Source organism: Leishmania braziliensis, chromosome 36 (genome assembly GCF_000002845.2).
Source record: "Leishmania braziliensis MHOM/BR/75/M2904 complete genome, chromosome 36".
NCBI lineage: Eukaryota > Euglenozoa > Kinetoplastea > Trypanosomatida > Trypanosomatidae > Leishmania > Leishmania braziliensis.
This window is the reverse complement of record NC_009327.2, coordinates 2,459,115-2,485,202: the sequence shown is the minus strand read 5'-3', so window position 1 is coordinate 2,485,202 and position 26,088 is coordinate 2,459,115. Positions and strand designations below refer to the sequence as shown.

At 53.8% G+C, this 26,088-nt stretch overlaps 9 protein-coding genes and 5 non-coding genes across 14 annotated transcripts; 12 read left to right on the top strand and 2 right to left on the bottom strand.

The window, feature by feature from the left end:
- Nucleotides 1-662: 662 nt before the first annotated feature.
- On the top strand, nt 663-1,445 carry LBRM_35_6730 (putative 40S ribosomal protein S8; the record flags this gene model as incomplete). Its single annotated transcript, XM_001569235.1, has 1 exon — nt 663-1,445. One exon carries the CDS (start codon nt 663-665, stop codon nt 1,443-1,445), a length of 783 nt encoding a protein of 260 aa, XP_001569285.1.
- A 1,476-nt stretch (nt 1,446-2,921) lies between these two features.
- LBRM_35_6720 (putative methylenetetrahydrofolate reductase) lies at nt 2,922-3,851 on the top strand (the record flags this gene model as incomplete). Its single annotated transcript, XM_001569234.1, has 1 exon — nt 2,922-3,851. The coding sequence occupies one exon, from the start codon at nt 2,922-2,924 to the stop codon at nt 3,849-3,851; it is 930 nt and encodes a 309-aa protein (XP_001569284.1).
- A 1,330-nt stretch (nt 3,852-5,181) lies between these two features.
- On the top strand, nt 5,182-7,407 carry LBRM_35_6710 (conserved hypothetical protein; the record flags this gene model as incomplete). Its single annotated transcript, XM_001569233.1, has 1 exon — nt 5,182-7,407. The coding sequence occupies one exon, from the start codon at nt 5,182-5,184 to the stop codon at nt 7,405-7,407; it is 2,226 nt and encodes a 741-aa protein (XP_001569283.1).
- A 1,057-nt stretch (nt 7,408-8,464) lies between these two features.
- Nucleotides 8,465-10,321, top strand: LBRM_35_6700 (conserved hypothetical protein; the record flags this gene model as incomplete). The annotated part of the gene is made up of 1 exon (XM_001569232.1): nt 8,465-10,321. The coding sequence occupies one exon, from the start codon at nt 8,465-8,467 to the stop codon at nt 10,319-10,321; it is 1,857 nt and encodes a 618-aa protein (XP_001569282.1).
- Nucleotides 10,322-11,053: 732 nt separating this feature from the next.
- Nucleotides 11,054-11,854, top strand: LBRM_35_6690 (conserved hypothetical protein; the record flags this gene model as incomplete). Its single annotated transcript, XM_001569231.1, has 1 exon — nt 11,054-11,854. The coding sequence occupies one exon, from the start codon at nt 11,054-11,056 to the stop codon at nt 11,852-11,854; it is 801 nt and encodes a 266-aa protein (XP_001569281.1).
- Nucleotides 11,855-12,132: 278 nt separating this feature from the next.
- LBRM_35_tRNA6 lies at nt 12,133-12,204 on the bottom strand. Its single transcript has one exon. It is a non-coding gene; the product is annotated as a tRNA-Pro (tRNA).
- Nucleotides 12,205-12,276: 72 nt separating this feature from the next.
- LBRM_35_tRNA5 lies at nt 12,277-12,348 on the top strand. The gene has a single exon. It is a non-coding gene; the product is annotated as a tRNA-Met (tRNA).
- A 66-nt stretch (nt 12,349-12,414) lies between these two features.
- On the top strand, nt 12,415-12,496 carry LBRM_35_tRNA4. Its single transcript has one exon. It is a non-coding gene; the product is annotated as a tRNA-Leu (tRNA).
- A 3,000-nt stretch (nt 12,497-15,496) lies between these two features.
- On the bottom strand, nt 15,497-15,568 carry LBRM_35_tRNA3. Its single transcript has one exon. It is a non-coding gene; the product is annotated as a tRNA-Cys (tRNA).
- A 104-nt stretch (nt 15,569-15,672) lies between these two features.
- Nucleotides 15,673-15,729, top strand: LBRM_35_snRNA2. Its single transcript, XR_001182269.1, has one exon. It is a non-coding gene; the product is annotated as a small nuclear RNA, U5 snRNA (small nuclear RNA).
- A 391-nt stretch (nt 15,730-16,120) lies between these two features.
- On the top strand, nt 16,121-17,653 carry LBRM_35_6680 (conserved hypothetical protein; the record flags this gene model as incomplete). The annotated part of the gene is made up of 1 exon (XM_001569230.2): nt 16,121-17,653. One exon carries the CDS (start codon nt 16,121-16,123, stop codon nt 17,651-17,653), a length of 1,533 nt encoding a protein of 510 aa, XP_001569280.2.
- Nucleotides 17,654-20,270: 2,617 nt separating this feature from the next.
- LBRM_35_6670 (hypothetical protein) lies at nt 20,271-20,687 on the top strand (the record flags this gene model as incomplete). The annotated part of the gene is made up of 1 exon (XM_001569229.1): nt 20,271-20,687. The coding sequence occupies one exon, from the start codon at nt 20,271-20,273 to the stop codon at nt 20,685-20,687; it is 417 nt and encodes a 138-aa protein (XP_001569279.1).
- A 2,327-nt stretch (nt 20,688-23,014) lies between these two features.
- LBRM_35_6660 (conserved hypothetical protein) lies at nt 23,015-23,587 on the top strand (the record flags this gene model as incomplete). Its single annotated transcript, XM_001569228.1, has 1 exon — nt 23,015-23,587. One exon carries the CDS (start codon nt 23,015-23,017, stop codon nt 23,585-23,587), a length of 573 nt encoding a protein of 190 aa, XP_001569278.1.
- A 1,182-nt stretch (nt 23,588-24,769) lies between these two features.
- On the top strand, nt 24,770-25,432 carry LBRM_35_6650 (conserved hypothetical protein; the record flags this gene model as incomplete). The annotated part of the gene is made up of 1 exon (XM_001569227.1): nt 24,770-25,432. The coding sequence occupies one exon, from the start codon at nt 24,770-24,772 to the stop codon at nt 25,430-25,432; it is 663 nt and encodes a 220-aa protein (XP_001569277.1).
- Between the last annotated feature and the right edge of the window lie 656 nt (nt 25,433-26,088).

The window sequence follows — 26,088 nt, the reverse complement described above, 5'->3', positions numbered from 1 at the left end:
TTCCCCCAGCACTGCTTCTCCTCCTTTATGATGCCCAGGACTCCTTGCTAAAGGTGACCTTAGCCATGAGAACGCGAATCATCACGTCTGTACCTGTGCTGTGTATTTGTGCTTCTCACGTGCCCGAAAATAGAACGAGCGACATGTGGGGAACAAAGCCGATGCGGCGACGCCACCCTTTTCGTTCTCATCCTGCGCCCCTTCTTTTCACCTTCGACACCGACTCCAACGCCCTGCCTTGCCTTACATAGCAGAGGACCAGAAGAACAAACTGACATGTGGGACGGAAAGAAACATGGACCCCCAGCGCCATCCCCTCTTCTCTCCAAACCACCGTACTCTCACTACTCGTTCTCTTCTGCTTTTTCCATCTCTTTAACGTACTGTCTGGTATCTGCTTCTCCCTTGCCACCCCTCCCCCTCCCCCCCCCGCCTCCCACACACACACACAGCAGCAGCAGCTACGTACCTGGCACTGTACAAGCTTTGGTGAGAAAGTATTAGCACCCTCCCCTGTGCTACACGTGGTACTGTGCACTTGCCTTGTCTTTCCTTTTCCACGTTATCTCTTGTGTCTTCATCGGTTCCGTGGTTGTGCTTCTCCTTGACACGCAGCCCAAGTGTCCTCTTTTTATGTTACCTCCTCGTAGAAACGTGAGACCATGCCGCAGAACGAGTACATCGAGCAGGCGCAAAAGCGCTACGGTCGCCGCCTCGACCATGTCGAGCGCACCCGCAAGCGCGAGGCCCGCAAGGCCCACACGGACGCCAACTACCTGAAGCGGGTGCGTGGTATGAAGGCCAAGCTGGCGCAGAAGGCCCGCTACGCGGAAAAGGCAGAAATCCGCAAGAAGATCCGTGAGCACGAGGAGAAGCAGACGACGGAGCGGGTGAAGGACAAGGGACCCAAGAATGCCCTGCCCAGCTTCCTGATGGACCGTAGCGAGGCCGACCGCGCCAAGGTGCTGTCGAACTCCCTGAAACAAAAGAGGAAGGAGAAGGCCGGCAAGTGGGCCGTGCCGATCGAGAAGGTCAAGACGGTGTCGGAGGATGAGATGCTCAAGGCCGTCACCTCTGGCAAGCGCGGCAAGAAGTCGTGGAAGCGCTTAGTGAACAAGGTGACATTTGTTGGGGAGACCTTCACCCGCCGCATGCCGAAGATGGAGCGCTTCATCCGACCCATGGCGCTGCGCTTCAAGAAGGCCCACGTCACCCACCCGGAGCTGAAGGCCACCTTCTGCCTTCCCATCATCGCCGTCAAGAAGAATCCGCAGGGCAGGATGTACACCGGCCTTGGCGTCATCACGAAGGGCTCCGTAATTGAGGTGAACGTGTCCGAGTTAGGTCTGGTGACGCCGTCGGGTAAGGTGGTATGGGGCAAATACGCGCAGGTGACGAACAACCCAGAGAACGACGGCTGCATCAATGCGGTGCTGCTTGTCTGAGTTACTTGTCACAAGCGGGGAGGAGCATGAGTGCTGTGCCCCACCAGGGTGAGGGAGGAAACCCTGGAAAGGAACGAAACGAAGACAGCAACAATGTGAAAATATGTGCTTCTCGCTCAGACGCTAACCCTCTACGTGCTCTCTCACATACTGCTCTCACAAGTCTTTTTTTTTGCCTTTTGCCCTTTAGAATGAATGTGCTGCTGGTGGTGATTTGAGTCCTCATTGCCGTTACGACTCCCCTGTGTGAGCGGCTCACAGCCTGTGCATAAGTGGATGGCGTGGAGAGTGACTGTCCTGTCTTTTGAGTCGTGTTTTTTGAAAGGAAAAGGCACGGACGGTGGCAGAAGCAAAAATAAAAGACGCGAGGTCCATAAAGTGACGTGGCGTGTATGTGCGTGTAAAGGTCTAGAGGGATACACTTTGGGGGTTATGCCCTGATGGGTGTTGGCGAAGTGCAACAGCGGACGAAGCAGGTATGACACCAGTGTAGATACCTCCGCTTGTGTTTGGTCCTTTTTTGTGTGTGTCGGTGCTTGTTTGGGTTTCTTTTTCCTTAACATCTTTCGAGTAACACTCGCATCCTTACTTTTGGGCGTTCTTTTTCCTTGCCGTTTTGTTTTTCCTTCGATTGGCGTGTGTGTGTGTGTGTGTGTCTTTGTATAAGCATGGGTGGGTGCGTGCCTGCCTGCGTCATTTTTCCCTCTGCGTTTCCCTCCTGTGTAGGGGCGTGACTGTGCTCCTACTCGGCTTCGCAGCCGTGTCGGTCAGTTTTGTGTAAGTGCATGTAACGGTGCTTCTACGTGGGAAGATGGTGTGTACACTCACCGAATGGAATGAAAACACTATGCACAGCCAGACAAGAGTGGGAGGGTGTGCTTGGCGCGTTATTGGTGGCAAGTTCGGCTCTCTCGCGCTTTTTCGTGCTTCCCTCTCCGCTCTCCCCCCCCCTCCAACTTGTAATACCTTGGAGACCTTGTCGAAGTTGCCTCCCGTTGTGCGTTCTCTAGTTGGCTTGGTGCCCTGCTCTGTTGTGACGGTTGACGTGACCTATATGATGGGCTACGAAACTGCCGCCATCCACACACACACACACCCGTGCTGTAATTTCGATGGACTACGTCTCTCCCTTCCACGTTGCTGCCATCGCATACACTTCTCTGTCACCTTTCACTCTCACGCATCATCTAAACCATAACAACACACGTAGACGTGCACGGGCATTCCTACCTACCTACAGGTATCAAACACTTGAGCGTTGGCAGTGCTTGTAGGCTCTGTGGGTTCTCATCTCCCAACTGTGCCGCCCAGATCGCACTGTTTATATCAACCTCGATCACATAATTTCCTTCTCTTCCCGCTCGGGTCTCTACCTGATCAAGGCTAACGTCTCTCCTCTCTCCTGCAGCTGCGAGTCGGTGTTGAGAACACTAACTGTGGAATTCTCCTGTTGAAGTGCAGATCCTCAGCGGCGTCATGTCCGGGCTCATCAGTGACGCCATCGCTGCCGAGGATGCCAACAAATGGTACACCTCCTATGAGTTTTATCCCCCTCGCAGTGAGAAGGCGGAGGAGAACTTTATGAAGGTGCAAATCCCCAATTTTATGCGACAGTCGCCAGTCTTCCTCGACCTGACGTGGGGCGCTGGTGGTCGCACGAGTGAAACCACGATGCGCCTCTGTAAGGACCTCCAGAATGCATACCCTGACACACCCATCAATATGCATATCACGTGCACCAACATGTCGCATGATCTCATCAAGGAGACGCTTGACTTCGCAAAGGAGCATGGCATTCGCAACATCCTCGCTCTCCGTGGAGACCCGCCTCGTGGTGATGAGTTCCAGTCCAACCCGGAAGGCTTTACGTGCGCGAGAGATCTTGTGCGCTACATTCACGCCACATACGGCGACTACTTTTGCGTGTCGGTCGCCGGCTACCCCGAGGGCCACCCGAGCCGTATCGCCGAGGACGGCACCATCTTGGATGAGGACCACCAGAAGGAGCTGGAGTACCTCAAGGAGAAGGTAGACGCTGGTGCCAGCGTTGTCATCACGCAGCTCTTCTACGATGCCTCCCTGTACGTGAAGTTTGTGAAGGACTGCCGGGAGATGGGCATTACGGTCCCCATTATCGCCGGACTTCTTCCCATCACGACCTACGCCGGGTTCACGCGGATGGTGTCGCTGTGTAAGACGAGAGTTCCCGGTGATGTGAAGAAGCGGGTAGAGGAGCTCAAGGAGAACCCCGAGGCTCTCAAGGAGTACGGCGTGGAGCAGTGTGTGCAGATGATTGAGCGCATTCGCGCCTCTGGGCTCGACTACCACCACCTTCACTTCTACACGCTCAACAGCAGTGCGCAGACGTTCCAAGTCCTAAAGCGGCTAAATGCGCTGGTGGAATGACATGCGCCTCGCCAAAGGGAGTCCCATCCTATTCCCCCCTTCTCCTATCCCTCGTCCGGTCGCCAGCCAGTGTCCTGCGTACCCGATCCCATGCATAAATGCGGCTTTTCCCATAGAAGCCGAGACAAGGGGAAACAGCTGAAAGCGCTCACACTGACTGCGACATGTGTTGTCTGCACTTTAGAGAAGGGTGAGGGGCTTCCCCCCTTCTCCCACGACTCTTTGCTTATCCGTGTTTTTGTTTTTCCTTTTGGATTCATTTTAGACTAATGATGTGCTGAACTGTTAGTGTCTAGCGGTGCGTTTGTGATTGCCCTATCGTTTTCTTTGCCGTCGTCATTTGCCTGCTTTGGGTAACCGCTCAGGCGCATGGATGCGTGCTGAAATGTTGGTTGGCACCTTTAACTCGCATGCCCACTCTCAAACAGACAGGCACATGCACACGTTTCGGTTCGTGTGAAATTCTTCACGTTACTGATCGCCACTCCTGTGGGTTTGTGTTTTGTTTTTTTCTCCTTTCGTCTTTCCTTCTGCTTTTTCGTTTTCTTTCGCTGCTCCCCTCCCCCTCTCGCCATCCCCATATGGTGTGGAAGCGACTGCGTCTTGTTACGTCAACGACCTTTTTTTTCTCTTTTTTTTTCCGTCGCCATGGCGGCGTCGAGCACGCGCACAGGCATCTTCGTCCGCTACACACGACCCCCCCCCTCTCGCCACACCTCCTCGCGGTGCTCTCGCACAGAGGTGGGTATCCTCACTCCTCTTTTCATGCTGCGCGCGCAGTGGACGGGTAACAGTTGCTGCGTCGACCAGTTTCCGTGTATTCTGTATCCTCGCACACCCGAGGAAGTGTCTCTGTCAGCAGACTGAGTGTGCTTGCCCCTGCCTCTTGCTCGTTCTATGTTTCATAGCCATTGCACGTTAACAGCGGAAGCAAAGTCAGCGCAGCAAAAAAGCCTTTACTCCTCCTTCACTAAGTCGTACGAACTATCCACAGGTCGATGCAACCGCTCGTCACGTGAGTACCCACCTGCGACACAACAAACCCTCGCGATGACATTCGCACAACCGCGGCGTTCGTTGTATGCTTTTCGCGTTGTCTTGTTGCCCTACCCCTCCACACATTGGCAGAGGCGTTCCAACACGCATCTATCCGCTGTCGCTCGACGTTCTCCCCCTCACGTACACTCTCCCTCTCTCCCTCATGCGGAGATAAACATCAACCCATCAGGCGCGCTGCCCGACAGAAGCCAGCGCAACGGTACAAGCAAGGCGACAAAACAACCGACCAACAAAAATACACCAGCAGCACAAGTCGGAAGAATAGAAAAAAATGAGCATCCGCGAGAAGACAGTGTACAATGCGCTGCCCAAGCTTCCAGGTTTCTCGTTCGCAGAGCTGCAGCACCCTGTAACGCATGGCCGTCGACAGTACTGCACCATCGACGATAAAGGCACGCGGACCGTGAAGAATGCGGCGGCGCTCGACGGCTCCGCTATAGCCACTGCCTCGGCACCTGATGGGTGTGGTATCCCGATTCGCATCATTCTCCAGCACTTCCCATCGTGGCGAACGCTAGATGACAAGGTGCTGCGCTTCTTCGCCTACTACACGGAAGATGTGGTGGCAAGCAGCATCGAGACATGGCGAGTGCGCAAGGTGAAGTTACACTATTTTCTTGCTGACGGATCGCTGGGCATTGTGGAGACGCCGGCGGTGGCGAACAGCGGTCTGCAGAAGGGCACTATCGTGTCGCGCTTCAGACCAGACGGGGTGGATGTGTTCCGGCTCTGCATCGGTGCCTCCATTCCGTGCCGCGGGTTGGTATGCAAGCTTGTCGACTGCGACGCTTTTACGCGCGAGTTTTTCGAGGTCATGGGAATGCCACAACCCGAGCCGCTCGGGTACCCGCAAGACGACTTCGAGGCCCGTGCCATGTGCCGCCCCGACAAGATGGATGAGCAGCACATTGAAATGAGGCGCGTGATTGAGGTACAGGCGGCAACACGTGCGGGCACTCATGCCAGCCTCCTTACTCCCGCAGAGCGAGCAAAGGCGCGCGACTTCTATGAATACGACCGCAACGTGCTGCGCTTCTACGCCGTCTGGGAAAAGAGGAAGTTTCGCATCTACTTCTATCTGGCGGATGGCAGCATTGCCGTGCTCTTCGACAAGGCAGAGAACGATGGCCGCGACCCGTACCCGGTCTTCGTGCGCCGCCGCCGCATCCCGAAAGAGGCGCGTGCGGTGCTTCTCTCCTCCGAAACGCTCAACCGCCCGCAGGGTCCAGTACCGGCGTGCCTTGCAGCGGAGGATCTTCGCACCGGCACATCGGTGGACATCTTCACAAGGCCCTTCTTCATCTACGATTGCGACGAGCACACACGGGCGTACATGGAGGCGCGAAACATCCCCCAGCCGGCCGTCCCCGCGCCACCCTGCGAAGAAGACGAAATCACGGTGGGCAAGCGTCGACCACGGCTGGCCAAGGAGGCACGCAATGCTGCCGGTGACTCGGGCAAGCGCTTCGGTGCTTCGACGATGGTGTTTGACGATTCTGCTGCGGGAAAGGACGCGGTGAAGATGACCCGCTACGCGCACGATGTCTTCCGCTTCAGTGCCGAGCTGGCTCAGTCGTCGGAAGAGAACGAGGGACGTCGGTTCATGATCTGCTACTACCTCGCAGACGACACCGTGTCCGTGTACGAACTGCCGGTGCGCAACAGCGGCCACCTCGGTGGGAAGATTTTTGCGCGCCGTGCCGTGGAGAACGTGAAGGATCCCACGCTGCTGAAGGTGGGCACCACCATTCGCCTAGACGGCGTTGACTACCTCCTCAAAGAGATGGATGAGCGGACGAAGCGGTACCTCGAGATGGGAATGCCTAACATGGAGGAGGCCTACTTTCGCACTCAGGAAATTCTCGGCATAGTGGCGTCGTACCTGCAGCAGCAGTTTTCCCGCATAACCGATGCCTTCCGTCACTACGCCTCATCGTCGACGCAAGGGCTGACGCGAGAGAACGTGGGCGAGATACTGAGTGACGCCGGCGTACATGCGACGGACGCGGAGCTGACCAACGTAATGGAGCGCGCCGACGGCGACAAGGATGGGTGGGTGTCACTAGCTGATTTCACGGAGCAACTCATGCAGCAGCAGTTTATTTCTACCTTCAAGCCGCGCGAGTCGCAGAGGGAGTGGGGCGACATCCGCAACGGCGTGACGGTGCAGCGGGGGCCAGTGCAGAGCGTAATGATGCTGGCGAAGAAGGCCGATGCCAAGGCGCAGGCGGACGCTGCCCTGCAGCGCTTCCTTACACTCATCGAGGCACGCCGCACGCTCGCCATCCGATCCTTCCGCAGCGCCTCCCAGTCTGCGTACGACGGTAACCTGGACATGTCTGAGTTTCAGAACTGCGTGAAGGATCGCCTCAAGACACCTATGACAGACGACGAGATTGGGGCGCTGCTCTACAAGTTCTACTACACCCCAGGGCTGAACGACTGGACGGCGAGGCGACTTTCAGTGCAAGAGATTCAGCGTATTCTTCTCCTGTGAGGGACAGCGGGACGCTCCGCTCAACACAAGTGCTCCAGCTGGTGAATGGGCACCGCTGCCGGATGTACACTAACGCCACTGCATGGTTTCAGTAGTGCACGGTTGCTTGGCTTTGCTTTTCAGTCGAGCGACTCTCCTACTTTTTTGGTCTCTCTTTGCGCTTGCACATGAGTTGCGGGGTAGTTGCGCGATCTCACAGTTGTGCCATGCTACTCTTGCGGCTGGCGCCGTTGATTGGTTCGCGCAACGGCCACCATGTACAATGTTGCTTTCTCTCCCTCTATGGAGGAATGCAGGCCTGTTGGTGTTGCTATCGGTGTGTTTGCATGTCTATTAGAATGCCTTTGTTTTTCTTTGCTGGGACGAAATCGAACTCTATGGCCCACCAATGTAGCACTCCCCCTTCCCTCCCCATCCCCCACCCCTCCCGACAGCGCCATGAGGCATCGATCCTTTGCCTTGAGCGCCACCAGTTCCTTAATCCTCCGGTAAGTATATTACTCACCACAGATGCACAGACGCAAGAGCAACCGCTTCCAGTGTGCCCTTTCGTTTCCTGCACACCCCACCTCATTCCTCAGTCGTATTGGCCATCGCACTCCTCATACTCTTGCGCACACCTAATCTCCAGTTTATGCGGGTGTTGTCATCTCTCCCCCCACCCTCTCCCTTTCGCTCACACACAGCATAGTTCAGCGTAGGCAAGCATCTGAAGCACGGCCTTTCTCAGAGAAGAATCATACGCGGGGTTCGTTGTTCCCGATCGCCATTTCCTTCACATCACCGGCTCTCATCACTCGCAACTCTTTTCCAAACGCACCTCCTAAAACGTTGAGTGTAACAGTGGTAATTAAATATTTAATTTGCCTTCTCACTCGACTTCTTTGCTTGATTTGGAGCAAGTTTTGTTGAGCTCGTGTGCTTGGAGGTTGGGCGTGCTCGCTGCCATCCGCTTTTTCGTTTCGTCTGGTCTCGTTCCTCAGCGTCTGCGCACTGATCTCCGCAAACACCCTCCGCTCCCCCCTCCCCATACACACACCTTTTAGGTACCGCCACGATGTCGAGCACTGCTGCTCACCTGCAGAAAATCACGGGGCTCAAGGAGGACCGCGCCAAGGAGTGCTTTCACGCCTTCGGTAGCTACCCCGCCGCCCTCGCGTCGTTCGCGCAGTCGTTTTCTTCCATTCCGATTGACTTCTTCGAGGATGCGAAGGTGGCCCTCACAAATACGAACAAGATCAACGATGAGCTGCGCGTCATTTTTCGCAAAGCGCGAGAGTTGAAGGCCAAGTCAGGCAAGTCGGACGCGGAAGTGTGGAAGATGTTTTCGGCAGAGCAAGAGGCGCTGTCAGTGACCGCGACGCCGACGATTCAGAGTTCAGTGCTGGGGGAGGCACCAGCGTCACAGAAGAGCATCTTCAGCTCTCCCTCTGCGGCCAATCCGTTGTCGACCGACTCAAGCGCCGCGTTCCCTTCCAGCTTTCCCACTGCTGCCGGAGCCTCGGTGTTCGGGTTCGGGACATCTGCACCGAAGTCGACGCCGACAACTCAGGGCTCGGTGCTGGGGGAGGCACCAGCGACGCAGAAGAGCATCTTCAGCTCTCCCTCTGCGGTCACTCCGTCGACAGCCGGTGCAAGCACCTTCGGCTTTGGTGCTGCAGCTTCCACAAAGACCACGCCAACGCCCAGCGCAAAGCAAGTGTTCGGCCTCGGCAACGTAGCCACGACAACCCCGACGTCCGCCCTTGGTGAGGCAGTACCGGTTTCGTTCGGCTTCGGCAAGACTGCTGAGACGAGCGTCACGACGGCTACAGGTCCGGCAGTGTCCAGCTTTGGTTCGACTGTCGAGGCAGCCACTGCCGACCACGCGTCAGAGAAGAAGCCCGTGAAGTACTGTGAGCCGACACATTTCACCGGCCCCTACTTTGACATGCCCCTCTTCTGGCAGCTAGAGGTTGTGGAGCGGGCGCCGCTGCTGAACCTGAACAACGGATTTCTGGAGGCGCACAAAGAGGAGCTGCGGCCGCGACTGGAAAAGTGGGTGGCGAAGGCCGCGTTCTACCGCAAGCCTGTGCAGTACGTGCAGATCGAAGACGAGGATGAGGATGTGGTGCGCGTCATTATCAAGGATGCAGACCGTACCTTCTTTCATCCAGACCACCGCCGTAAGATGGTGGCATTCCTGAACGCTATGTACCACGAGTTCCACGCGTACGGCCAGGCCATGAGCTACCTTGCTGGCTTGTGCATGCTTGTGCTGACCGAGGTCGAGACGGCGGCTGTGATCCGGTTTGTCGCGACGGAGTACCTGAAGGGACACTGGGCAGCGGAGGCGGTGGGCTTCGCCACGAGTGCGTGGGTGGTGGAGTACTTTATGCAGAAAAAGCAGCCCGAGGTAGCGAAGCATCTGGCAAAGCTCAATTTCTGGCCAGACACATATCTGCAGAAGATCTTAACAGGTTTGTGCATTCACGTGCTGCAGTTCAACGAACTCTTTAGCTTCTTGGATGCCTTTATGCAAGGAGGCATGCGGTTTCTCATCCGCTTCTGCCTCGCCATTGTCGAACACTTCCGCACCGAACTGCTCGCCATCAAGGACTCCACCGAGGCGAATGAGCTGTACGAGCTGATGCGACTGGATCATCGCGTCGCTGACCACGAGGATGTCCTCGCCATCCTTCAGCGGGCACCGTCCATTGACCTCGGCGAGGATGGGGACAGCGTCGACCTCATCCGCAGCCAGGTCTACGAGAAGCGCATTGCTCCTCGCCTGCAGCGGGCGCCGAAGACAGAGACGTTTGAGCCGTGCGAAATCTGCGACAAGAAGCGACCGAAGTGGTGGAACGAAGGCCTCGGTGCGGTGTGTGATGACTGCAAGGCCATCCACCCAGGCATCGAGTTCGAAAAGTACTGAAGACTCTGAAAACAGAAAAAAGGGATGGGGAAAGAGGAGCTCTTTGATCGAATAGTTTTTTAAGCCTCTAAGAGCGGCTTAGCCTTCTGCCGCGGTTTGTCGTGCTGGCACTTCCTATCAACTTTTTGGTTTCTTCCCCCCCCCCTCCCCAAAGGGGGGTCCATATGTCGAGTCCTCACCGCGTCTGCATATCGCAATCGTTGCAACTCCTCTTTGCCACGCCGCGCATGCAAACGGCAAAAGAAGAGAATGGAGAGCGCTACAACATCTGTGCGCTCCGCACGCCTAGGTGCAAAATGGGAAGATATGCAAGGCACTGCGTCGACCATGATATGAGTCTCTCCAACAATCTCTCTTTGTATGTGTGTGCGTGTGTGTGTGTGTGTTGTTTTCGTGGTGTACATGCGCATCACCGTGGGTAAGAGCAGCGCTCCTGTCCTTTTCCTCAATGTCAAACACAGTGCCAAGTGGACAGGTCCGCTGAAGCGGTTGACTCACGTGAAATGGATGTCTCACGCATCTACGCTGCATCTCACTTTTTCTGCGTTTTTTTTTTCTTTTTGTTTCATCTTCTTTGCGTTCCTTTCAGCCACTCGCGCGGTACCCACTGCAGTAGCCCAGTCGCACCGGTAACGTCAGGGATGTGGAATTGACGTGTTCCTCTCCTTTTCCCTCAACTCCTTTTTCCGCGTTCTTTAGTCTCTTGGACGTTTTTGCGTCCGCTAGATCACCATGCGCCGTGCGTTGCTGAACTCGGCGCGCGAGAAGCGAGCGGTGCCCCACCCCCGCGACCGCTCGGTGCGGCAGCTGGAAAAGAAGGAGAAGCGCGCAATCCGATTAGATGCGCAGAAGACCAGGCTCAAGACGGAGAAAATGCTACAGTTGATGCGGTTTTTCTGGTTCCGGGAGCAGTGCATTACCCTCGGCTACACCACCGCTGCCGTCCCGGACGAGACGGTCGCGCAGCTCGTGCAGCTATACGTGGGTCGCAACAAGGAGGAGATGTCGGCGCTGCAAATGCAGCGCAACCCACCGGTCGGCCGCATTAAGGCTCTTGAAGCAACCCTGCAAGTCGAGGAGGATGAGCTGCATTCAGCGAAGGGACTCCGAGTGCCGAACATGACAGATGCCCATGACGTCGAGATATTGACAGAGATATGGGACGGGACGCAGGAGACCGTGACGGTGGTGCCAGTGACCGGCTTTTCGATGCAGCACCGCACGCCACCGACGAAAGAGGCACTCGAGGAGCTGTTGCAGCGCCTGCGGCCGGTGGCGGAGATCCGCAAGGAGGCGCCCGTGAAGCTGCCGAAGGGAGTTATCAAGTTTCATGCCGTGCAGCCGTGCAACAAAGTGTCAGTCAAGAAGACGGAGGACACCGCCGTGAGTGTCAGGTTGCGCGTGAAAGCGCGCGAAGAGGCAAAGCAACAGAAGCGGCTCACGGAGCAGCGCCGCGCTGCAATGGCGAGGCGTCGTGGTGTGCCTACGGAGGATTACGCCAAAGTGCGCGGAGAGCCGACGTGGAAAGAGTAGTCCTGTAACAACGTGTAAGCGAAGCGCGGGAGCCCCCCACCCGTCGCAGCTGCCGCAACAGCGTATAACAGCAACCGAAGAAAAAGACACGAGTCCATTAGAGATATAGAGGAAAATGATGGGAACCCTCTGGGGTTTTTCCGTTTTGGGGCGCGCCACGCGTGCACTTCTTTATGCGCGCACGCCCTGGTGGCGGGGAAAAATGGAAGCCAAACGCAGCCAACCACATCCGGCCCAGCTCCGCCATTCCCTTTTCCCGACGCTTTGGAAAAAGAAGAGGGTCGTTACGGGAATTGAACCCGTGACCTCCTGTACCCAAAACAGGAATCATACCACTAGACCAAACGACCGTGCTACGCAAAGCTGCAGATTCGAGAAGACGACTTACGTTGGCGGGCTGACGCTCCGCACGCCACAGCAGCAGCACCGTAGCGCAGTGGAAGCGCGATGGGCTCATAACCCATAGGTCGTTGGATCGAAACCAATCGGTGCTATTTTTTTCACCGCTCTTTCAAGAAAACCTGCCGCATGCACCACGAATGCCACAGCCGAGCATTCAAGGTGAGATGGTCGAGTGGTCTAAGACGTTGGATTAAGGTTCCAATCCTTTCGAGGGCGTGGGTTCAAACCCCACTCTCATCACTTTTTGGGGGACCCAATACACGGAAAGCCGATGGAAGCGTTTTGACTGCTATGCGCCATCCTCGAGTTTTACGAACCACCACTAACAGAGTCCCTCTCTGCTTGACTTCACATCTCGGACAGGAATAGGGCGTCCTCACCCCCTGAAAGGGCGATGTGACGCCGATACTGAATCTCTCTCCATCCATATTCCCCCTCATCTCCCGCCAGTTGGATCTCTCGCCTTTTTCTGTCACAGGCTCTCCCTCAGTGACGCACACAAAAAATGAATTCCACATCTCTGCGCGCTTTTACACAGCCTTCGCGATCCGCATACGCACGCGAATATGCAAACACTATCGATGGCTCTTTCTTGATGCGTTTTCGGCATGGGGCTTCGCCAACGGCGCCAAAGGTGCGCCGGCTCCACTGGCAATCAAGTAGGGTATAGTACGCCCGAGCCAGGACGAGAGTTTTCGCCACGAATGAGAGCGACCAGCGGTTTGGAGTGATGGGCGTCACCAAGGAGGAGCCCCACGCTGGCCGCATCGCCCCCTCGGCGATTATCATTTCGGAGATGCGCTCGCCCGAGGCCTGCTCCTGGACGTGCTACCCATGTCCGGTTACGCCCGTGTGACGCACTTGCTCACCCGCCTCATGGACACTGTTCCCGTTTAGCCGCGGAACCAGGCCTTTCCGACAGAGACACCGCTCTTGCGCCTATGCGTTAAGGACACGACGTAGCGGCAGCAGATGTCCGCCGGCCTCAATTCCCTGGTTGCCGACCTTGGCAACCAGCACCCAGGAGGCAGCCGACGCCACCGCCGCCCTGAATGGCAGTATATCAGGGCTGGCGGGGGCGCTGGCTCAGGCGCAGGTGGCAGTCACCGAAACCGCCTCCAACGCGCGAGGGGTCGTATCGGACGCCGGGAATCACGACGACCTCCGCTTGGCAACGCTGAAGTTGCAGCACGAGACACCGCCAGTGACCGCGCAGAAGACAGCACAGGAAGTCAAGGCACACCCCTCGCCGACTCGGTGCGCCGGGGTCTGGGGATGCGCTGGACTTCGAAGCAGTACGAGTCGCTTTGGAGTCGTTATCACCACCGCAAATCGAAAGCGCGATCTCCCCTTATGACGGGTCTGGCGGCAGCGCTATTTGTAAACAACCTCGCTGGTGCGCCGACAATCAAGGTGAGACGCGCCAGTCAGCTGCTGAATCTCTTCAAGTGAGCGGGTCATCCCTCCGCCGCGCTTCAGACATACGCACGTCGCGGCGCAGGTGGGAGCAGGCCTCCCCTGTTGTACCTTGTCGGGGTGCTGGCGTGACACGTAACGAGCACCGTGAATTTAACCTTTGTGAGCCCTGCTACCTGCAGGACGTCCACAGAGTAGCGTGCCTCATCGGGACTGAGAGCCTGACAGCACTGCTATAACAGCACAAAACGTGGGCGGTGTTCAAGGCTCCCGAGAACATACTGGAGTCCGGCCGCCCCATTCCGCCGCATCGGAAAAGATGTGCACGACACGAAGTATTTGATGGAGTCTGGGCAGAAAAGCGACTCCGCTGCGATGGCGTGGAACCTGCGAGCGATGTCTCCCACGCGAACCTCTGCTCGGTTTTCTGAGTTGTCGAAGGGGAACAGACATGTGATCAGCTGCGCTTCATTCTCTGACCGCTCGCTCTGAATGACTAGGTGGCAGCGAAAGGCCATGGGGCCCACGCAGCCCCCTCCGGACACTTCATAGGACGTTACCCTTGCACTGTGGAGTGCAGCGCGTGATGTGGCTTCTTCTTCTCCACACTCACACCTGGCCCATCGTTATCGCAACCGCCCCCGTTCCGCTAACTTGTACGGCCACGCTTGGCAGGTGCGCACCCTACCGATGAGTTTGTGACTGAGTCCTGAGATCATGGATATCCTCGCTTCCACTCTTGGAGGCCATCGCAATTTTTGCGCGGATGCATGGGTGGAACCGGCTGTGGAGGCGACTGCTTGGATCGACAAATTGGGGTGGAGCGGCCAGCGTGAGGCGGCTGGAGATTTTCTCGCCGCCTTTCAGTGGCGCGCGCGACACGCCAAGGCTTCCTTGAACAACACTGAGACAACACCGCCAGGCTCGTACACCTTTGCAGGGGTGCAGTTTGACCACCGAACACACCACCTTCGCCCTCAGCGCCAAGGCAAACGAGCACCTAGCGCTGACGTTCCCGCTCGAACGGTTGGCGATCGACAACGTGGTGCATCTTTTCGTGCGACTTTGGCTTGCAGAAGGCGTCCTTGCAATTCAAATCGAGTTTTCTTGTTGGCCGTTGACAGAAGCGCGGCGGATGTTGGCCCGCTTGAATCTGGGTCAGGTGGCATTTTTGAATGAGATGGCACCCTCGCCAAGCGCGTTGCAGCAGCTACGAATTTGGTGGGGATCACCACGGGGTATTCCCCGCGGAAGTCTCACGCCACGCAGGAATCGGAGCCCTTTTCGATATCTGTACCGACGCGCCGCCAGACGGTGGGTGTGAGGTGTGCATCGACCCAACTTTGAAGGCAAACGTGATCCTCAGCAGTTGGTGGCCACAACGCCCCACCAGCACCGACGCGGCAGAGGCGCGCGCCATCGCCACGGGACTGTCGGGACTGTGCGGCGTGTTTCTGAAAAGGGTATCACTCCACCTCCACGCGGACAACGCGTCCAGGTTGTTTTCGGTGCTCCACCACCCCACTTGCACCCACGTGGCAAACGAAGAGCTGCATCAATCGCTTCCCCTTTTCGACCATGCCCCATTGCCGCCTCCCGCGCGACGCCGGTTCCCCGCCCTGGCTGCGTTGGGAGGAGGGGCCTTCTGGGCCGCCGGGTGGGTGCTTCGGGGTGCCTGGGCGATACCAGAACAACCCCCCGACCCACCAACGCAACCCCGCCACACAGGGAAAACACGAGGCACCGGAGGCCCGAACGCACCAGAAAGCCGCGCCCCCAAAGAGCTCGTAAAAAACGAGGTCCCCCTCGTCGGAGGGAAAAATGAGGACCCACCCGGGTTTGAACCGGGGACCATTCGGACTGCAGCCGAATGCTCTACCACTGAGCTATGAATCCGATGCTTCCTCTGGATGTGTGAAAAGTCACTTAACGAACATTGAAAACCAAATATAGAAATAATAAGTGTAGCACCGCATGCAACCCTTCATTATTTACAGATTCGCTGCTTCGACTTTTACTAAGCAGCGCTGCTAACAATCCTCGCAAATTTTAAGGCCTTCTGAAGGCATGCACTTTTTTCCCTGGAACTTGACGTTCTGTTTTTCTGCCTTGGCGCAGCGTAACGTTTCTTGAACACCCACACCACACGCTTTTCCAACTGGCTCCTCATCGCCGTGGAGGGGGGGGGGGGAGAAACCCGCACCCGCGCACCCCCCCCCGCCACCCCAAAGCACGCCGGCCGCCGTCCGCACACCCACGCCCGGTGCCCCAACGACAGCAGCCTTCATCCCACATCACCCCGCCCACTTTCCAACGTCTTCATGCCCAGCATCTAAACCACATCCCCAGGCCCACCGCCTGTGTTCACCAAAAAAAACACACCCCACCTTTCCATCGCAACAACATACATTATCGGTGACTTACCTGATCATCCCTCTTTCCAAAGCAATGGATATCACAAGGTTCAACCAAATTGTGGCACTCCCTGACTTTGCACGTGAAGTGGAGAGGTGTGAGTTCTGCGCAATCGATCAGGAGATGACGGGCGTCGATGTACCTGGCATTCCCACACAGTTCGGTGCCCCACCAGAGGCAGTGTACCACGCAAAGCGCATCGCTGTAGAAACATACAACGCCTTTCAAATTGGCATCGCCCTCTTCAGGAAAACTGAGAATAACGTGTACGAGGTTCGTCCATACAACTTTTACCTGCTCAACGACAGTGGGGACCTGCGCCTCGCCCTCCCGGCGGTTTCTTTTCTGGCAGCAAACCACATGAATTTTCAGATGTGGCTCACCGCCGGGCTACCCTTCTGCAACGCACAAGAAGAACTCGACTACGAGAAGCAAATAACGACTCTCTTCACCGACGAAGTCGAGCACGAAATCAGCAATGATCTCGTCAAAGCAATTGACGAGTGGATCCCGACCGCCAGTGCACCGTTAGTCAAAGAGCTGTCCTGCTCGTTAAATCTTGCACAGCGTCTTCAGGCCTTTCTAAGCCACCGCTACGACTCTCGTATCGTTATCAACTACGATGGAAAACCATATCTTGCGCAGAAAATAAAGTTCACTCTAACGAAGCTGAGCAAAGCCGAGTGGATCAGCGAAAAGGAAAAAAGGCGCTTGCGATGTGAGCGTGACCGTGCACGTCAGCTCGGCTTTCGGCAGTTTTGGAAAATTCTTCTCAAGAGCAGGAAGCCGATTGTGGGTCACAATTTCATGCAAGATATAATGTTCATGATACACATGCACGAAACGCCCCTTCCAGTGGATTACCTGGAATTCAAGAAGCTTCTGCAGCGTACGCTGCCTACTATCTATGATACGAAAACGATGGCCGCCAAGTTGATGGGTGACAATGCATTCCAGGTCACGCACTTGGAGTCTTTGTATCAAGAGTGTCGCCGGCGAGCCGGTCTCCTGACCGATGAATTTACACTACAGTACCGATTGCCTCCTGGATTCTACAACTACAATGACTATGCAGTAAAGCAGCAAAGCAAGGCACATGAAGCAGCATACGATGCGTACATGACTGGAATTGCATTCTTGTTGCTGCATAAACTTTACCCTGACGCCTTCTCTGAAGTGAAAAATGTCATTTCTGCTTTTGGAAGTGCTTACCTTTTCTGCATTGATGAAAATGACCAAGTTGCTAACAACAACACATTCATTCTGAAGTGTACTGTTCCCTGCTACACTGAAGAGATCGAGGCACTCTTTTTTGCAAGCGAAGATATGGCAGCTCAAGCAGCAACAAATGGAAAAGTTGATATAAGAAAGCTTTCCTATCAAGTCAGCAGTGTTGCTGCAAGCGACCACAGCAAAAGGTGTATAACTTTCTGTGTTCGGATGAAGCAGAGTGTGGGAGTCAACGATTTAAATAGTCGCCTACAGTCGCTCCGGGACAAGGAATTGTCTGACAGCACAAATTTTAACCGTCTGTTGCTAGATTGTATCACTTTACAAAAGCTCTAATAGAATGTTCTTCTCTCTTTTTCTGTGAGTCCGTTTCATAAATTCTGTTTGGCAACTGCAATTGTTCGTTTTTCTTATTGTAGTTGTGCAAGGGTGCTGTTCATAACTGTGTCTTCGAGAAGCTGACCGTAACATAGGGCACAAAGATGATACCAATAAATTAATTACAGTATCTATCTTTTTTTTCTATTACTTGAGTAACGGAGGCATTGGCGTGCGAGTCAAGAAAACCTGCGAATTTGAAAAGTAACAGGGCACAAATTAACTCGGTCCTTCGTGCTGGATCAAAGCGAAGCGATCTTTCTTTTAGGAAGCCTCAGATATTCATGAAGCTTTAACAGCTTCTTCATTTCATCCTTTCCGGGTATTCCAACTTTGTTTTTCTTCGAGTGCCCACCACACGAGAGAATGAGGGAAGTTATTATCGAAAAAGGATATGATAATGCGGAGCGCGTGGAATTGTTTTCCGTAACTCCAATGAAATGTTTCAACACATATCGAAGTTCTTTTTACCCCATTTTGTCCTTGAAGTCATGTGGTATTTCGAGTCGAACAACTGTAAGCGTTTGATTGTCCATATCCATAACGGGCACAACATCAACTCGCGCATGTTGAGATATTAGAACATAGTATGCATTTGCACAGGTCATAGTAGTAGATAGGGGTAGTGGCGCTTATCCTCATTATTCTGAGCGAAGAGAAGCTCATCGGACAGGCCATGTCGGAACGAAAGCATTCTTGAGAAATCTATATATTAACGTTCAGTTTCCAACGAGACGAAGGCACGAGATCAGGGAATTTCCATCTTCTTTGCGACACGAGCGTACTTCGCAGTGGTGACCTGACGACGTGCTTCTGCACATTGGCTCCATGTACGTTTGTGTTTGAAAATGACGGATTGACGAGAGCGACTTACAGCACAGGTGGTGTCTGCACTTGAGCAAATGAGTCTTTTTGTTGTTGAAGGGCATGTGTATGCATCTGAGGAATCACAGAATAGCATTTATGCTGGGTCATAACAGTTGCAGGTAATGGACAACTGTATCTAAAACATTGAATTCAGAGGTTAAAAGCGAGCAGGACATTAAAAACTCGTATCAGAACCAGTGTCATGTCACGTTCGCTCAACGCCATAAAAGCAGGATGCCAATCGATTACCTTGCGCAACAAGCGGCCATGCGGGTTATCGAGACCACGCTTGTCGAACAGCGGGAACCTTTAGCTAAGGAGCGTGTACTTTTCTCGCACAAAGAGAAAGTGTTCCGCGAGCAGTCTTTCACAAAAATAAAACGTGAATTACGCCAATTCAAGGATCAATATAGTGAAGAAATAATGATGGTGGAAAGACAAACACAAGAGCAGACACGTGCACAGGAAAGGTAACTGGCCAGTCGAGTCTCAACGTTGGTGCAAGGCGTGAATACCCTGACTCAACATACAACAAACTTCGAAGGGCTATAGAGGGCCATCCGGCTAAGTGTGGCGGATACAAGTGAGTCTGACAAAGCCACAAGTTTCACCTTGAATGCTGTGATGCACTCAAATGCCACTTACAAGGAGCTTCGCTGCAGATTTGAGAACATTTAGAGCAGTGGACATAAAGCACGATGTCTTTGTGTCGTCCGGAACTTTAGGTGACAAGCACGGCGAATAAATTTGGTAATGTGATGATACATGCAACTCACATGTTTGTTATTCTCATGCTACACGGAGAAGCTCAGTAGTCACCGTTTTTCCCGCAATTTCGGCGGGCGCATCGATGACGCCGGCTTTGGAATAGTGAAGTTTTGCAATGAGCAAGGAAGCCATCAATGCGGAGAGTGCGGCTACTCTCATACATGTGAAGACATGGGGGAACATTCTGAGTGGATGATCAATGAAGAATGCAGAGTTGTTTTTCGCTAAAAAATGCCTGAAGACTTGGCAGCGCCTCATGAGGGAGCCTAGACAGCACTACGTTTGCTAGTGTACTTTGCCAGCGAAGCTATGAAGTACTATAGCCCTCTGCGCAGGACGACTCGAACGGGCATTGTCTTTGTGGAGCGATTGGCTCTTATAACACACAGGAGTGGGTTCCTGCATGTTACACAACTGGGGTTTCTACAGCAACGGGGGAATCATGCTAATGAGGCTTCCGGGGTGACGAAGTACTTGCGGGCCGTGGGGTGCAATTACAAGCCAAAAGGAAGTGATCAGCGCCATCGATGTCGAGAAGCATACCACACTGTATGGTTTTGACGAAAAAAGCGTAGAGCTTTGGAACGATGAAGTCAGGTGGCGGACGAGGGCTGCAGACTACATGTAGTTCTAAGACCATTGAGGGGTAAAAAGAGGAATACGAGCAGGTTGACTCTCTGTAATTGCATATCCAAGAGCTGACACAGAATGGGAGTCCACTACGTGGATGCGTTGAGGATCGGCGCGAAAATTCACCGACAGCCAGATCCTTTTGTAGGAACCAGCCATTCGGCATTTGATCGATGGCCCTCCGGGGAGCACGTGTGATGTAAGGCCCACTGGTGATGTGCGCGAGCCTCATTCTCCCACTTTGGTGCAGCAGATGAGCGAAGCCATTCGAAGCAAATGGGAATTGACCACGTGAGAACTGCGTGCGCCAATGATGGAAGGGCTTTCAAGGTTTTGCAGTCTCAGGGGGGGCAGAGAGGTGCATGGAAAACGCTTCGCTATGTCTAGAGTGGAAACCCTTCAAGTGCTTCACACCGTTGCAGTGTGGCAAGGCACTGAAGCATCTGCTGTAACGCAAGGTTCCTTTGGCAGACCAATACCTGCAAGGATGTCGGGGGGTGGTCACGTGCAGGGAAACGGCGCCCACGAAGCTCATGGCACCGGACGACCTGCGGATGATGGTGGAAAGCACTTCAAAGTGGCAGGACAAGGTGGTTTGGCAGCTGACAGGGACAGTGGCCAGTCAACGGGCAGAGGCCAGTGGGATCACAGCGGGCAATTTCAATTTCCTGCCAAACGGCAATGTGATTCTGGATTGGGCCACCATGCGGAAAGGCATCGAGGGTGAATCTTCACCTCTCCAGAAGCTGCTTTTTGGGTGAAGGCCTGGCTGGCTGTCGAATTACGGGGGCAGAAGGGGGCACCGGGACCACCGACTCCGTTAGCAGCGCGGAACAGGGGTCGCGCCATGCAACTCCTGCGGCAGTGCCGTTGCAGCGTCCATTCAATCAAGTCAGGGGGGTGCCGGTGTGCAGCAAAAGTTCTCGACGCACACGGGATTGCGACTCACCAACGATGGTGCTTCTGACGAAGCAAAAAGAGCCACTCAGACATCCCGGAAACGTTGGTACGGCGTACATATGCGAGAGGGCATGGTGCTGGCCACATGACCTGCACCAATTGGCGGCGAGGATGTACATCCGCCAAGGCAGGATGCATATGTATTTTGCGGAGCAACGGCGCGAAGAGATTTCCTTGTTGGCTACGCAAAGCTGCCTCACGAGTGCGGTAGCGGAGGGAGGGACAACCTGTGAAGAGGAACAGAAATTCCCTTTCCAAAGAGTGGGTGCATCACCCCTTTGGATGTGGACGTAGTGTGTGCGCGCATGCGACCTGGCAGGCGGAGGCAGTTTCTGTCGTTATGGGAATCACTCGGGCAGAATGTCGAACCGACAGCCGAGGAGCCACCGCGAGCCCGGATCACCAGGGGAGACACGGACATCCTGTGAAAGGCAGGTGCTTTTGCGTTCGCGTCCGCAGAAAAGACCTGGGGACGGGTGGTGGCCGCCTCCGTGGTAGAGGAAAAGCCGTCGGCCTGGGGACAACGGTGGATAGCGTGGCCAAGGACCAAGGAGGAGTCAGAGCACTATGAAGCGCAGGTACCACCGGGACATGCTACACGGTACCTTGCGGCGGTTCGGTGTAGAAGCCTCAGTTACTCCGATTCGAAGGACGACTTTTACCGGGTCCCTTTACCCGAGAAGGTGTGTGTGTGTGTGTGGAGCTTAGGTGCTACCAACAAGACGGTATTTTAGTGGAGCGTTTGCGCTTGACTATGGGTTACAGAGCAAGTTCAGAAGTCATGTGCTTCTTGGCGTCGTCGTTGGCAGGACAGCTGGAGGTGGTCCGGCGTGAGCTAGCTGTAGCACCCACGATCCGTGATGATGTTCAGATGGATAGCATTCGCTTCTCAGGTGACAGGGGGTGACTTGGTGTGACATGGGAAGAAGACTTGAGAGGTGGTGCGAAAGGCCAATGTCGTATGGGGCGCAAACCAGGTAAATGTACGCCCTTATTAGTTTGCCGTGGTTCCCTTTGACCGCTAGGCGATGGAATTGAGGGGGATAGCTCACATGCATGTTTGCTCTACACCGCCCTTTGAGCCACATGTCCGTTAGCGATGTGGGCGTTTTTCGATCATCAGCCATCTCTGGCGTCCCCGTGTCAGGCGTCTTGCTTGTTCTGCTTTACTTGCTGTTCAGGGTTGCTCGTAGGCGTTGGAGCACGCTAACGAGAAGCGTGAAACTGCGTTCTGATGGAGTGGAGCCTTTCGGGAGTGTCTTTTAGGCAGGCTGCATACTTACTGGATCTCGTAAAGGGAAACCCGTCACGTTTTGTGTTCGGAAAGAGGGAGGGAGGGTTCAATGGCGACTATGGTTACGGATGCACCCTTGTCTTGCTGAGAAGCTGCTTTTCCTTCTGAAAGTGGTGTGCTTTGCCTCACTGGTGAACCGTGCGTTACGACGCTATACATGATTATGGAGGCTGAAACGTGGACTGTAGGACTAGGTCTTCGGGCCCTTGCCGCGCACATCGCGGCACATTTACCTGTTTAGATTGACAGCACATGCGCTTTGGAATCCATCGGAAAAGGCCTCCTGCGGTATGGAAAAGAGTGGCAAGGGCGATTGCACGTCTTGCTAGCTTCCTTCGTTTCTTGGCCATTTTCATCACAGATGACGATATAAGCTCAGAGCATAATCTTGCGGACGGGCCACCTCGTTGCTTGCCACTAACCATGTGGGGCGTAGTACAGGTGTACTAGCGATGGGGAGACAGGGATTCTTGGGTAGCGGCAACAAGGGGATACGTAGGTCTACCTGTTTGAGTGAAGTCCTATCGAGAGTGCAAGCGGGGAGAGACCAGATCGGCATGATTGTCCATGGCAATAGGAAAGTCGCATTTTAGGAGAACTTGGCAACGTTTGTGGAAATGCATTATACCTTTAGACATTGCTTTCTCTTCGCTTCTTTCTCTGTGCGCCGCCTTCCATGTGCCTACCTCACTCTCTCTTTTATCATCCATTTCTTTTCCTGACATTCACTTTTTTTTTCACCTTCACCCTAACGGAAGGAAATCATTGGCCTCGGGGCGTGGCGCGGATAGTGAGGATTCATGAAACGTGGCACTTGTGTCCGATCACTTGTGGCGGTCGTGACTGGAATTGTGACGGATTCAAAGCGAGTGTTTTCAAGCTTCTCAGACGGCTCGGATGGGTTTCAATGGAAGCAGAGGTACCTTCAGGAGCGCCGGGATACTGCGATGGAATTCCTCAGTGACTTAAAGAAGCGGGTTCCGATTCATGATGCCATTCGTCAGAGAGCCATCATCAACCGCAGTGCAATAAAAGAGATTCACTGCGCCAAAATTTTTGAAGATCTTAGCTCCACTGGCGACATTCCTGCAGATTTGAATGAGGGTCACTCAGTGATAGATGAGCTGCTTGATGACCTGTTGTTAGATGAGTGCACAGCCGACCGATTGCAGCACGTGGATGTGGGTGATGTTCCTCTTCTAGAAGGTGAACTTCTAGGTGATGACGCTGCGGGCGAGGAGACGATTCGGCGCTGGCTGAAGCTAAAGCGTGACACTGCAGATTATCAGAGCTATGCTTCGATTCCTGAAGGGGAACGCTCCTCGTGGTCTGCGTGGTATCTGCGCCACATCAAGCCAAAGGATGAAAACTGAGCCTCTCATTCTGCTCCCTGACAGCATACCGTCTCTGCTGTACGCATCGAATAAATTCGTAACGAAAAGATAACCGGCCAGAAAGTTGTTTTTCACCAGTAATGTTGTGGACCTTATCGAAAACTGCCCAGGGCTTCACATACAAAATGTCATACGCATTTGTCGAACTCTGCGAAGCTCAAACCCGAAACGTGCACCACAACTTTCTTTTCTTCCTTTTTTTTTTCTTGCACTACTCAACCTCAAATCTTCTACTCCTCATTTGTCTCTCAAATTGAACGACGTTCTGGCGGAACAGGTTCTTGGCAGCCGCAACACACATACTCATAAACTCAAGGAAAGAATTTCTCCTTGCATCAACTCAAGAGGAATAGAAAAGGATTTGTCAAGCAGAGAAAAAAAAACAGATAATAGCTCTCGCTTTTCTCTTACTGCAATGGTATATACGAACGCCTCGACCTTGTTCCTCTGTCAAAAGTAATCGATGCAAGTGAAAGCTACACGAATTGGTCAGCATCTTCAAGAACTCAATCTATCGATATTGAACTGAAAACAGCAGCATCCATGAGGGCAACATTTTTCGTTCTGATCGTGTCTCTGGTAGCAACTCTGTGCTTTGCCGCCGAGGCGGAGGTGACTAACGACACAACTGTGACCATTGCTATGTCCAGCACCGCCGCGACTGGGATTACCGTGGGCGTTGGGCTGATTGGTGTACTGACTTTTGCTGTGAGCATGATGCACGGCATTCAGATCTCTGATACTATTACAGACTCTGCTATCGAGACTAGCTAAAGCAATAATAACAACAGCGTACGATGGTGTTGTGGTTCTCTTGGTGTGCAGGCACCGCCGAGATCCTTTTTTGCTTTCGCCGTTTATTGTTAGGGTCTGTGGCCGATGTCAAGCTGAAAAGAAGTATCTTCTTTTTTGGTCTGTAACGAACAAGAAAAGGAAGACATGGTGCTGCTCACTGGTGGAATACAACTGGCGTGTAGGAGTCTTTGGCTAGCCTTTGATGCCGATATCCGGAAGAGGAGTCCCTCCCACTCTTGTGAAGCTTCTTGACGCACATGCCACTTGATTAAGATTTACTTCGTAAGCTTGGAGCGCTGCCATTGTGTTTGGAGTACTTTCTATTTCCCTCCCTCATGAAAGTTTCAGTCTTCCCTCCTCTTTTCTATGGTTTACCTTCTCTATTACCCTCTTGTCTTCAGCCCCCCCCCCCTCCCCCCAATGATTATAACTACTCATATCTCGGGGAATGACTTTGTAATGTGTGAACAGATTGATTCCTCGCATCGCGAGAGGCAACCACACCCATTTCATCAGCTGAAGTGCTCACGCAGCATAAGAAACCGCGCGGCTGTAGTTTATCACCTCACATGTGCAACGCTGCATATAGAAGTACCACAGGATGTCCTTTTCTCTGCCTCTTTGTCCTACGCCCTTCACATTAGTCGAATGAGTGCTAAATGCCCCACTTTAGGTCAGCTGCGGTCGGTCTCAAATGAAACCGATATTGTCGCTGTCGAAATGCTTATCCTTGAGTTCGTTAGACCGCACGTCGTACTGATTGAAGGCTGTCTTCGACTGGAGCTTAAGAGACTCGTGGTGCATCGACCATTGCCTCTCAAGATTCGTGAATGCGTTGGGCGCGTCGCCATTGCACTCTCTGACACACTGTACGCTTACCACTACTGTTTGTTTCCGGAAGCTGCTGCTCGGGCGTGCTTGCTCAACGCCTGCGAGCGTCTGGGTATCGATGTGGACTCTGCAACTCTTCCCGACGAATTTAGGACGCCACAGGTGGCTGAAATACGCGCCTTTTTTTCTGACGCTTGAAACGGAGAAGGCGTGACATTCCCTCTTGTTTTTTTTTTTTCTCCTTTCCTCTTCTCTTGCCATAAGTGATGATGATACACTCAAGAGATAAGTAAAGAGCTTCTGAACTGCTGCACTACGTGAACATCGTGTATGACGAGAGAGAGAAAAGCAAGGAAAAGGATATGATGGTGTGAAGGGTAAGAGGAGTATCTCGTTGCTGCTGGTCTGCACAATTGCACACGAAACGAGGGGGCGAATTGAGAGCAGTCTCATTTTACCTAGCCCTTTTTTTTCCTCTTGTTTCTGGAGCAGAGGCCGGTGGCGCCCGCTGGCTTCTACTCTTTTTTTTCACGATTGACGCGGAAACGGCTGCTTTGCTGAATGTCACCTCTCTATTGCTTCCAACCCCCCCCTTTTTGTTGTCGTTGTTGTTGGACAGAGGTACTTGGAATGCAATCACATTGCCCTTCTGAAGAGAGGCGCGCACTTGGCCCCTGCACCGGGAAGAAAAAAAGGTCTTTTAAGGCATTACACTTTCACATGCACACACACACACGCTAACGCTCAAAAAGAAAAAAAAGTTGTGCTTTTCGACCCTTTTGTTCGACATTTTCTGCGTATCCTCAGAATAGTGGAGAGAATTATAGATGAGTGCTGCGTGGGCTCTGCCCTCT